Source organism: Sceloporus occidentalis, unplaced genomic scaffold, assembly GCF_023333645.1.
Source record: "Sceloporus occidentalis isolate IW3139 unplaced genomic scaffold, rSceOcc1.0.p SCAF_17, whole genome shotgun sequence".
Taxonomy (NCBI): domain Eukaryota; kingdom Metazoa; phylum Chordata; class Lepidosauria; order Squamata; family Phrynosomatidae; genus Sceloporus; species Sceloporus occidentalis.
The window spans coordinates 8189804-8203347 of NW_028316997.1; the positions used below are offsets into that span (position 1 = coordinate 8189804).

A 13544-nucleotide genomic window follows, 5' to 3' on the forward strand; every position below is an offset into this window, starting at 1 on the left:
GATCAACATTGACATCTATTGTAAAGTACAGTAGCGCTAAAACACCAGCTGAGAAAAAAGCCAGGATTTTATTGCATCCCTTCTAGAAATCAAGAATTTTATTTAAAATAGAGAGCACTAAACATCCCCAAAGACCAAGCCATCTTAGAAGAGAAACTTTTAAATATACGCACATTTGGAAAAAGAAAATGACCGGATATATAAGTGGTAAATCATTCCACAATGTTCTGTAGCAAGAGATTATTAAACTGCCTACAATTATGGTTAAAACAACACAACGTGGAACCATAAATCACTTTTATTTGCAAATCCGACACTTCTGGCATACAATGTATCAAAGATTCCCAGATAAAAAACGCAAAGCCACCCACTACCAACGTAGAAACAAAATCGTTCTCTTAGTTACACACGTTTTAAAACAATCAAGACCAGTGTGACGTTACTTGAAACGTTTTTTAGAGTACTGTTGAGGTCAGGACACAGGTATTCGATGAAACCTTCGGAGAGTAAGGGTTGGGTCACAGAGTACTTTATTGCTCTCTATGCCGCACACAAATGGGGAAGTAAATACAGGTCAATCCTTAACCCCTTCAAGTGAAAGTGATGGAAAATCCCCTCCAAGTTTATCAATTCAGGTGTCCTGGTTTCAGAAATACCTATTTTATATATTTTCCATACTTTCCCAGCACTTAAAGGGAACATACTATAACGTATACATTATTCGTAGAATTTTTATGCTTATGGCTTAACGGGTTTGGGGGTTGTGAACGGGGGCAGGAGGGGTATACTGGGTAGATGTTGTGTTAGGGCAATGGGCTGTAAGGTTTTTTTCTTTTCTTATCTTTTTTATATATTTATTTTTTGTATTTTTATATGTTTAAAAAAATGGTTAGAGGTCCTCTTAGGGACCTCTTGAACATGTTATTAATGCCAGTGATGTCACAATGACATCACCTAGCTCACTTTATTGCATTTTTTTTTATTATTTATTGTATTATTTTAGTGATTTTTTTTTTTTAAATCACTAATCTTTTTTTCCCCCTTCATTTTATGTTTCAGCATGGGAGATCCCCATCTCCTGTGATCCCCCCTGTGATCTCAATGCATGTACCCACAGACTTGCATAGAGATGACAGTGTCTGTGCCTCACCGGAGGACAGGATATCCCCTGCAGGGGATATCCTATCCTCTGATGACCTTCCGGGTGACGTTCCGGAAGGGAATGCCCAATCAGCACTTAAAAATGTAACAGTTTTCCGGCTTTCGTGCCGTAAGCTGTTACATGAGATTGGACCGCAGAAAGCCAGCGATGCTGGCTTCTGCTGTCAGGGGGAGTCCAGGCTGTCAAATGACAGCCTGGTCTCCCGTGTAAGAAGGGCAGGACTCACCGGTAAGTCCATAGGGGACTGGCGGGGTTAAACGTACGCTAAATATTATAGCTATCCTAAACAACACAAAATACAATATGCCTCTTCATCACGGTTTAGGTGTCATCTATAAAAGATTTTGGAACTAGTTTTCCTTTTTGTTAAAATAAGGCATTTAAATAAAACAAACTGATCATGAAAACAAAGCAAGTCTTGCTGCCTACTTAATTTCCTGCAAAACAGATTACACCGTCACTTTTAATAAAGCATACTTTCCACAGCCTCCTTAAACAGAAACGATAACTGATCTGATCATTCACGGGCAGGAGTTGGTAAATCTTAAATGCACCTGAGAAGTTAAAGACACCATAGAGTTTTACAGTAAATCATTTACCGGTAGACAAGTGAAGGACAGTAGAGGTTCAATGCGGTCTGAGAGCAAGTAAACGTGTGAGGGACAGGAGAGGTTCAAGGAGTGCAAGGCTTGATTTTGTAATACTACATTAAAAGCTAAACTACCAGCTTTCCCGCCACGCGCCGGAAGCGCGGATGTCTTTTTGAGCATTCTGTGCATTGTGAACAGACCGCAGGCCAAGAACATTGGTGTATTACACAAAAGAGTTTATTTACTACAAATATTGGAGAATATTAAGGAACCGTGTCCCCCTTTTGTCCTGATAAACCCCGGTGACCTCCAGCAAGGAGGAGCTCAATGGGCTTTGCCCTTGATAACGGAAACTCCCTGGAAATGAAAACTTTTCTATAAACTCACTTTTTAGTGAACAGACCCCAATATTATTTGCAATGGGGACACCACAAACTTTTAAAAAGCCTGCACTCTTCATATGCATATGTTGGCTTTAGTGTCCCTTTAATTGTGAGTCTACACTAAAGAACCCCAGAGGTTCCTGCTAAAGCTTGTCGCTTTAAAAACGAAACCATGAATGGTGGAAACTCCTGTTTTGGAATTTTCACATCTGTGCTGCAAATGTTCCCTTATTTACAGGAAATTCACATAAAATCTTTATAAGCAAACTGCCGCAACAAATAAGAGCTGTTTAGCAGTAAGTTCCCGCTGTAATACTAAAGCCCCTAAGTGTCCCACAATGCAGGTAGGCTGACAATGGTATGGGGGTAGGAGTTGTTTATTTGCGTTTGGGAAATATATTGCGTTTTATTATTATTATTATAGTCCTGGTCGTTATTTTTATGTCATCTTATCAGGGCTTAGAGCAGTGGAGAGTCCAGTCCTCTGTGGGCTGCAGCCATGGAAGTAAAAAGGTGGACAGCTGGTTTAGAATAAGACAAGGCCCAGCAAGGTAAGGTTAGTGTAAGAAACACAAAGTTCCGGAAACAGCGGTAGAGCGGGGCCATCAAGCAGCCCTGACCCAGAGGAACTGCTCTACCAACTACTGCGCCTCCCTCAAGAGCTGAGATTGTCTTTCTTTGGGCCAGATAAAGTTCATGCACACATACTGGGGTTTATTCGCTAAACTGAGAGCTGGCCTTAGAGTTAGCAGAATAGTCACTTAATTCCCTATGCATCATAAGGGGCCATACCTGTCTGCAAGATGATTGGGATTTCCCTGCATTTTAGGTTTTAAATTATGAAGGTGCTGTTCCACTGGAACAGCGTTTGTAAGGGCAGTGCGAGAAGACAAAGTTGAACTTCCAGACAGGAAATCAGGGCTGCCTTTTAAAGTAAAAATCTGTAGAAATGATTGCCCCGAACGAAAAAAAACCCCCATAAAAGTTCACATACATATATTAAGATATGAGTCAGATTAACATCCTAGACTCATTCCATAAACGACCGACCCCCATCTCTAGCCTGTACCAACAAACACAATCCTGCGCCGTAATTACGGAATTACGTTCACCAGTCATACCGGATTAGCTTCCCGAAAATCACCCATGTCCCATCCATCATCGCTGTCACTGCTTTCGCCACCGCCGGGGACCACATGGTACCTAAGCGCCGCCATCTTGCTTCCTTTCACCCACCGCTCGGAGAGTCTCCGCAGCCTCCACAACGGCTATCACTATGCGCCGTGCGTAACTTCCGCCGGGAGCGGAAATTATGGCTTTGCCTTAGGAGTAGCCCAAAAATATAAAACAGGCCCGATTTGGATTGCAGTCCCCACTCCCCATTGCTTTTACTCATCTTTGGAAATCAGTTGCCACCTTTATCTGAGGTAAAATACAAACACTATCGTACCACCTATAGAGCTGCGTTTGGCCTTAAGCTAATTCTTTTACCGAACTTGCTTGCCCTGAATCTTACAAACCACCAAAAGCATTAAGATGGCGGGAAACAAAAGGCATGCAGGCAGGCTTGGCTATACGCGCGCCGCATGGAGTTATACAAACTGGCGGAACACCAATGATTCAATAAACTAAGCAGCAACACCAATAAAACCTCCGTCACTTCACATTCCGAACTGCTCGTGAACTTCATTCTTTAACGCAAAGCTGTGCTGGCTGGACCTCTGATGACATAAGTGAAAGAAACACTATCTAGTTAAATATGCTTCGCTGAGAGTGTATATAACCTCCCAGACCAACTTCACAGCGCTGATGCATTGTGATAAGCATGGCTGCGCACAATCATCATTTATGATCTTATGGAAGATGTTTTTTTTCTCTCCTTGGCCTGGTTACAGAACAGCCGGGTTACAACCCTCAAAGGTTGCATCTTTATGTCTCTAGTGCTTTTTGGTATAGAACTCTACAATCTAAGTCTCAGGCTAATGGAGCCGTGTCCGCGTATTTCAATGTGGGTTACATTTGTTTTTGGGCTTTGCGGTTACAGACCCCATTGATGACCGTGTAACTAGGGTATTAGGAAGAACGATTTCATCTATACGGTTTGAAAGCTCCTGCTCTGCTGTTATATATGAATCATTGTGAGATGTAGTACTGTATAGCTCTAATAACTCCCATGCCCAGCCGACATTCTGATCTAGAAGACAGGTGCATCAGGCACACACACACAGTAATGTTGGCAAGAATATTTATTTCACAAGTTTGTAAACTGCATGTCAACTGGAAAAAAGTTTTAATAAATAACATATACTGAACAGATATGGTACAGCATAACTCATATCACTATATACTGTGCCAGACACTGATGGTGGTACATCGTAACTCCCATCACTATACACTAAGCCAGACCATGACATGGTACCCCTCTGTCCCTCATGCTTGAGGGGGGCTATGCATAGCTTAGAGGTTTAAGCGTAAGAGGTACTGATATTGTCCTGATATAGTTGTGAAATATATTGAAACCCAATTTATAAATAATAACTGTAGTATTAAAAGCACATTCTGTATTAAAATACTTGACATTGTTTTTGCCAAGAGCACCTGCATTAAATTACACACTTTACACACTGTTTTTCTAATTCGCCTGATACATCTTCTCATTAATGTTTAATAAATAATTGCCGAAAACATCAGGAACTCCTAGCTTTAAAAAGATCACATTGGCGTACTGCGTATGTTTTAGTTAAGTATAATACATATCAGATGACCGATTGCAAAATCACTTTATTTAACCAAACAGAGAAATCAAGGATCTGCGTAAGTTTCATGCGTGTTTCATCCACACCTACTCAACACATCTGTAAATCAGAACGTTCTTAATTCTTTTTTTTGTCTTTTGGTGGGGAAAAACAAGACCGCCATATGTAAACTTCTCAATAACATAGAAGGCCGTGCACACGATGTCAAGGTACAATACCAGAAAAAGAGTTAAAATGCATTAAATAGACCTTAAATATATCCTTCCGGGTAAAATACTTTGTAAATGAATAAGTCTAGGGATTTATACTTCTCATATGTAAAATCACTTGTGACAATGTTGTGTGCCACGTTTGTGAGTAAAAGGATTTTGCTCCTGACTGTTTTAATATGAAGAAAGCAGCGGCAGATCATGCAGGCTTTTTTTGGGGGGGGGGGGAATGTAGGGAAATTAAACAAAAAGTATTGTAAATGATAACAGTTCTCAGAAAAGAGAATACCTGGGTAGGAAATGACACCCTTACAACCAAAAAACCTAAATACTGTAGTTAAAGGTGTTGTCCCACCTACTTTGTTGAATTTAACACTTCATCTCCTGTACTGTTGTGTGTAGCAATAATTCTTTGATCATGTAAAATCAAGTCTGAACTTTTGCCAGTAACACTTAATTGCCATGTGACACAGAAACAGACACTGATAGGTTGTTGCCAACTAAAAAAGACGTTTCTGTGTTTTAATGTGATTGGAGAAGTCATTGGCGTATCATAATACATATCTGATATATAACGAATCACGTTATGTTGCATGTTACAGTGAACAATATGGTGCCTGGCAAGGCTTGCCCTGTAGTTTAGTGTTCCAGAATGAAATAAGGGAGTGGCATTATTCCTCACCTTAGAAGACCTAACAAACACCAGGCGATCCAGGGCAAACACCCCCCCCCCCCCCCGTTCCCTGTCCTCTGGCAGACCCACATCCTTACGATGGGTTACTGTCAGTTACGGCTGTTCTTGTTTCATTAATTTTCAATAATTCTTTCCAAGCTGGAGAGCTATAACAGCACAGAAGACACATTCTTTGGGACAATTTTAATAGTAATGAAACGTTTGGTGAGATTTTCTTACTGTTTACCAAATAAAAGCACACTGACAATAGAGTAAATCTCTCCCCATGTCATACGTAGAAGACATTTATGGAAAAAGCTTAAATAAACACATTGGATTCAAACTCTTGTAGTGTCAATAGACTCTTTGTTCTTGGTTCACATTATTAAATAATAATTTAAATAGTATTCAGTTTGCAGAAGCGTAAATATCATTAATTTTTTTTTACATTATTTTTAAGCTATTTGCATCTATAAGGCATGGCGGGTTAAATGATGAATGATGTTTACCACAGAGTAATTCAAAGATCCTCACACTTATGATATACAGTGATATACTTGATATTGTGCAATTTGAATTTATGTGGTGTACTCAAATACATTTAGTCATGAAAGGCATTGATGAACATATATTTTATGTAGTGTGAGGGCTTTCATTTAATTTTGTGTTTCTAAAAAGACCCTCTTCATATTCCTGTATTTGCTCGATTATAAGACGAAAATTTTAATATTAATTTTACGAAAAAAAGAAAAAGCCTGAATATAAGACTATCCTATAGTATAAAAAGTTTTACTAGTAAATATTAATTCACATGTAAACTTTATTTTTCATATTTAATAAAAACTATGATTGAGAAAAAATATTTTTGGTTTTTATTTCCTTTTATTTGCCACTCTGCCCCAGTTATGCACATCTGCCACCCAGATATGCCTTATATGCCACTCTGCCCCCCCAGAAATTCCTTATATCCCCCTATATGCCACTCCCCCCCCCCAGATATGCATTATACCCCCTATATGCCACTCTGCCTCTAGAAAACCATTGAAACCCCCCCCCCCATGCCACTCTTAACCAGTCCATCCCTTTACTTGTGACCCATGCTTTAGACTCCCTGGTGTCTAGTGGGGCAGCCGGTGGAGGTCTGTATGATGAAGACCTCCGCTGCTGGCGGCCAGTACTTCCGCTGGGGCTTTTATGACGGAGCGCCGGCATCACATGACCTTCCAGTGCTCCACCATAGAAGCCCCCGGTGAATGTGCCGGCAGCAGCGGAGGTTGTCTGTGCACATCCCGCAGCCGGCACTTCTATGGTGGAGCACCGGAAGGTCATGTGATGCCAGCCCTCCGTCATAGAAGCCCCCAGAGGAAGTATCGGCAGCAGCAGAGGCTGCCATAGAGGAGGATCCGGGTCCCCTGCAGCGTTGCAGGCGATCTGGAGCTTAGTCTTGTAGTCAGACCTCTATTTGAGGTCTGATTAGAAGAGGACCTAGAATATAAGACGAGGGGTATTTTTCAGAGCATTTGCTCTGAAGAAAACCTCCTCTTATAATCAAGCAAATTCGGTATATGAGTTTATGATGGACTTGTAGTCTGATATTGTCTGATTAATCTATGTGTTATCATACAGGTATCATTGTTCAACACCATACCCCCCAGTATTTCAAATGGACATCAAAGGACACTTAGGTTTTAGGATCTGTTGCTACGGTGGCTTTATCAAGACCTTTAATGAGACTTTTTACATTATCAAGTAAGGTATTTAGAAGAATTCATTTATTTACATGCTTTTAATTTTCTGCTATTTAAATAACAGTTAATATTACTTTTAGAGCTGCAGAAAACCGTGATAAACTCATAACCAGGGGAGCTACCAAGCTGCGCTGATGATGGGAGAGGGATAAATTGCGTGTGTATGTGTAAGTGTATGGTACATTACATTACATTAAATTTATTTATAAAGCGCCGGCCGATTCCGCAGCACTGTTACATTCATTAGAGTAATTTATAAGCACATACAATAACACATTTAAAAACAAACTGGTGCAAAGGAGAAGAGGGCCCTGCTCTTGCGTGCTTACAATCTACTCGGTGGTTGAGGGGAGTGAGACAATAGGAGAAGACTGCTTGGATGGTGATGAATTGATCTGGTTGTGATGATGTGTTGAAGCTGTTTGTTCCGATGTCTTTCATTAGTTTGATGGTAGTGTGTGTATGTGTCTGTATTTGATCTTCTGATCCCAACATTGTATACTGTGAATAGCAGGGCTCACTTGCTCCCAGACCATCTTCCAGTGTGACCTCAGCCTGCATATGGGCTTCAACTGACCTATCACTGCCATTAAACGAACTACAGCACTCTCCTTATTACCCAAATTCATCACCTTGGACCAGGCATGTCCAAAGTCCGGTCCAAGTTTGGACATGCCTGCCTTGGACCATTGTGATATTCTCTAGTAATTGGGAAAACCCTGAACAGAAACAAACACAATCCTTGTTGACAGTCATTCCTTTTCTCTTTATCTGCTATTCATTTTTAAGTCCTACCATCGATGTATGTGAAAAAATTAGCACAGTTAGAAAGAGAAGCAGTTACTACCGCAAACTCAAACAGGGACATCTAGCATTAAATGTCAATAGGCAGCATCTGAAATGAAGAGGGAAACAAAGCTGTGAATGATATTGCCTGCTGTAGAGACCCTGCAGGTATGCAAGCCTAGGTCGTTCACCTACCTGGCTCAGGTGGTCTGTGGCCATTCGCAACCTGCCAGTACATTTCTGAAGAAGTCTGTGAACTGATCCATCTTTTACCCTTTTGCACACAAGTGCTTTTTAGGTTCAGTAATCGTAACTTTCCAGTTGTCTCCTTTCTGGGATACATTTCTTGGTGGGTTTTGTGTTACTCCACATTAATTGTACCTATTGAATTGGCTGAAAATCTTAGTGTTTATCTAACAGTGGTTACTGTTCTGGGCAAGATCATTGACAATTGAAATGAATGTCGGTACGTCTCATTAGAAGAAGACAGGGTCATCACTATTACCAGACAAGCAAGTGAATTCTGTAGCTTGTGCGTAGACATGCAATGCGTCTGTAAAACTGGGCCATTCAGGAGGTTTGTGTGAATGAAGCTACTGGATTCTTTGATCCGAGGTCTAACAAGATGCTACCTCAATAAAGTAAAACTATTACAAGAAAACTTTGCACACAACCTTTTTAGTGCAGTACTGAATGTTCTCACAAAACAGTCAATGTGTGAGACGGAAACAATGTAACTGAGACAGCACATCCCAGAGATATTGAAACATGGCATCAACGTTGCAGACAAATTGTGAGACCCTGTTTGTTGCTGTACATGGTAACATTGAACATTTACGATATATATATATATATATAAAATGTGTGCCTTTGCATCAATCTTTGAGCATTTTTCTGGTATTTGTAATTGTTTTGAAATTATCCATTGTTTAATATGATTCTTTGTGTCTGAATAATTGTCAGCTGTTCTCATAAGATGTTATATACACGCAACCTGTCAAGACTTAGAGACAAAAGGTTTTCTGCACAATAGTGTGTCCAGATTGATTATGGTATAAAGTCTTACTTTAGCATATGACACTTTATGATCTGTATTCTTACTGAGAATTTTTATATATCTAGGGTGTTGTTAATACCAGAATATGACTTCAACAGATTTTCTTTTTACTCTTATCTTTACATCTTATCTTTAAGAAGAAAAAAACTATAAAAGGACAAACTGTACATATTATATCATACATGCATGTGACGTAAGAACTTACAGTCTGTATATCACTCTCCAGCTAATAGTTTTATTGCCATGCTTGCAGGGGGTTAATGGAAGCATGGTAGATCAGTTATGAAGAATTATGGTTATCAGTAGCTTTTTATTACCTCCAGTTGCACCCCAGGCCACCATCAGAAATGTTGGGGCCCAGTACGTGCTTGACACCTGAGCCCCCATGCTCTTTCAATGAATCTGCCCTATATCCATAATTCACATTACGTGACTCTGCTGGGTGCTTACCTGCAGCCAGATGTGCGGACAGGCAGCCCAGCCCTTGTGCCCGGCCAGGCCTGGGACACCGGTACTGGTTGTACCCTCCTCATGGCGGCCCTACTTGCACCTATCCATAGGGTGTATCTGAATATATGTGTAGAATGTGGAAATGCACAGAAAATGTTCCTGAGGTACTGTAAAATTGAAGAATAAAAATATCCAGAACATGATGATATTTGTCTGAAGTTTTCTACATATGGTTTTTCTTACATGCACAATCTAGGTGATTTTGCTTACTTAAAGTAAAACTAATATATTGAAGTTTAACCTCTGAACAGTTCACTTTGGGGGTACATGGCATCTAGACTGACTCCCCCGCTTCAGGAGTAGTGTTTTATTCTCTAGGTTGGGACAGATGGTATAAGGCTCTGCCCATCGTCCACCTGGCTTATCCCATGCCAACTGCTTTCTGACATAATAGGGCCTAGGAAAGGGAGACTTACTGGTCCCTGTGATGCTGTATAACTCTTTACGAGTTAATGTAACTAAAGTATATACAGTAATACTAATACAGCATTGACTTTCCAGCATCGCTGAAAGTTTCTCCCTCTTCTAAAATATGAAAACGTAAAAAATAGCTTAACAAATTCAAGAAAAATGCAAAAAAAAAAAGTATATTAAATACATATGCTCCAATACCTGCCAATACTCTGGCCACTACAAGAACTGCCCCCAAACTCCGGTCTGGAGTTTTTACAAGCGAAAAAAATGGTAGACTGGATGGGCCAACTTCTATATTTCTCTGTTTAGCAAGATACCTAAGTTTAATAGAATAAGAAATGTTAAATGAGCCTATACACATTTGATGTTGTATACATGCAGGGAGAAGGAAAATATATATTTATTTATTTATTTATTTATATTTTTGCATGCATATATTAGTAATTAGTAATTATTAGTCATTTATCTGTATAGCACTCGGCAGTGTTTCATCCAAAAGGACATAGGGATTCATTAGTTCATCTTGTACAAATGATTCCAAAATGGAAATGCCTATTTGTATGGGTAAAAAAAATAATTATTATTGTTCTAACAAATGTACACATAGTAATCTGGGTGTGTTGTTCCTAATGAAATGAGATGTAGTTATCCCCATGTTTTGGAAAAACACCATACATTTTGAAAAGTATTTTTCCATTCCTGATTATTGTTTTCATCTTGTATACACAATATTGTCCCTTAATCAGGTGTTGTTCTATTGAATGGACTGTGGTGTATTTTTTATACTCAGATATGTAATATCCTTTATTTATAATACGTAAGCAGATGTAATAGTCATAATATCTTTATCCCCTATTGATTTTAGTATCTATGAGTGTTGTGGGTGATATGAATCAGGACATAACCTAGTCATGCCCTTTATTTTATGAAATACAGATGGAGTCCTAGTCGTAAAGTGAAAATGCACACTATGTACATAAAACATTATCATTTTCCAAGGATTTTTTCTAAATTATTGAAGAACCAGCAAACCAGCAAATATTAAAACATTAGAGGTAAACCACACCTAATAAACTGAATCTGAAGTGCTAATGGGAGGATTATAACAAGTACTTTGCTTATCCATGGATTCCATAAATAGTGGCATAGTAATAAGGCAGCACAGCCTACTGAGCATAAATTATTTAGGAGAACCGCCATGTTAGACTTGACTTGAGTTTAGGATGACTGGTTTATTCCAAACAGACAAAATTGTTTTTAATGTAGCAAGAAACACCTTCCCTAATTAGTGTGTTTGGAGGATTAAGTATTGGGATATCAGGTTTACAAAATAATAATCTCTCAAAGCTGGAATTTACAGGTAATGATCCAATAGTGCTACTGCGCACCACAGGTACACAAAGCACATATACATTTACTACGAAGAAATCCTCTTGGTTTTACGTCTCGCTAAAGCTGAAGTAGTTTGAGTATTCTTATCTCAAGGTATAGATATATATATATATATACTGTGTGTATGTATATGTGTGTGTATGTATTAAAGAGGTTATAAGAATGAAAAGTAAATTGACTAATATTTCTAGTAGAGGGTCTGTGGGGAGAGACATTAGGCCAGTGCTGTCCAGTAGAAATGTGGACAGACCCCTCATAAGCAGAGCCTGAGGGGTCACACTCTATAACATTGATGATACTGTACTAGGTCATGTGGTCCTTTACATAACCAGTCACCAGATAAACACCTTTCATTCACAAGAACCCGTTTTGAGTGTCTCTGTAATATGGTTTCTATGGATAAATATTTGTATGCATCTTATTTTCTAAACATTGGAACCAGAGACTAATATTAAAGAGGATCTCCCACCATACATTTATATCCTTTAGTTCTTGTCTAATAGTTGAAAGGAATATATATGTAATATTTGCTTCAAAAAGTCTCATAAATAGTAACTTTATTATTTAGCTCTATGTTTCATACGAGTACATACCTAACCTCTAGATTGTAAACTTGTGAGCTGGACCCTCTTTACCTAACATATTGGGTTGTCTTTTGTCAATTCTAGTTTTGTCATACCCTTCAAATATATATATATATATATATATATATATATATACAGAAGTGCTGTGTAAATTGTTGGCACTATTTAAAGATAATGCTGATAATGATATTAATAACCATGAGTAGTTGCAACTGATTATGTTACGGGACCTCACTGCGGTCCTGCCTCCAACCCTTTCACTTTTTTCCCTACACAAACCATGGAGAATTTCCTAAACTATAGAATGTTTTTTTTACCAATATAATCATATCCATTGTTGGTAGTTAAGCATTGGGTCATTCACGAAGACATAAGTGACTCAAAGCCTCACATGCCGGACAGAACTATAGGAATGCTTTTCACATGAGTTAAATAATTGCCACAATACACATGTTCACATTTTAATTATCCAGTTAATTTGTCCCGTGGTAACTTCTTACATTTATGTACAGCCTGTGTTAAGTTGCTAGGTTGACACTGCTGCTCAATAACCTTGGTGGATATGTTCAATAAACATATTAACCCTTGACCCCAGTGTTATTGCGTATACATCAATCACTTGAACTATTGACCAGGCCTGTGGTCTTGTTATTATTTATTCCATTGGACAGTGAACCTTTCCCAGGTACTTAGATAGGTCATGGAATGCTCTTTTATGTTCAAGTAAGTTCATAGAGACTGGGGGGAGTTTTGTCCTCTTGCTTTACAGAATTTATCTTGTATAATTCCATAATAACTGACCTAGATTCTGACCTTAAAAGCCATATTTGCTTACATCTAAACTACAGATTAGTCTGTTTGTTGAAAAACACGACACCTATCTTGTGTTTATTGGGAAAATAATTACGAGAGTTATGTACTCATTCCAGTCAGAGAAAACATTTGGGTCCTTCTGTTAGTTTGCACAGCCTGTACACGGATGTGTGTGTTTTAGTTCAACACCCAAAATGGATCAATCATTTTCACAACGTTTATCTTAAATAAACTCATTTATTCAATCTTCTTATACTTGTGCATTTTGTCAACTGGGCTGGTACTCAAGCTAATAGCCCTCCAGGCAAGAAGCCCTTATGATGGTCCACACTTGCACACGTCATGTCTTTATTCATATTTAGAATGATAGAGTAATAATTGAAGTCTTGTTTACCCCCCCACACACACATACACACTCTCTAACACACACACATGCTGTTGTGAACCTCTTCCTTACTCTAGTTGCC

The 13544-nt window shown here is 38.9% G+C and overlaps 1 protein-coding gene across 1 annotated transcript in view; it reads right to left on the reverse strand.

The window, feature by feature from the left end:
• Window positions 1–3352, reverse strand: part of LOC149302803 (ankyrin repeat, SAM and basic leucine zipper domain-containing protein 1-like) — a 43744-nt gene extending 40392 nt beyond the window's left edge. Inside the window, exon 1 of the mRNA XM_089481990.1 lies at window positions 3257–3352. Coding sequence (XP_089338116.1) covers window positions 3257–3352 — 96 coding nt within the window. The remainder of the gene's footprint in view (window positions 1–3256) is intronic.
• Window positions 3353–13544: the final 10192 nt, after the last annotated feature.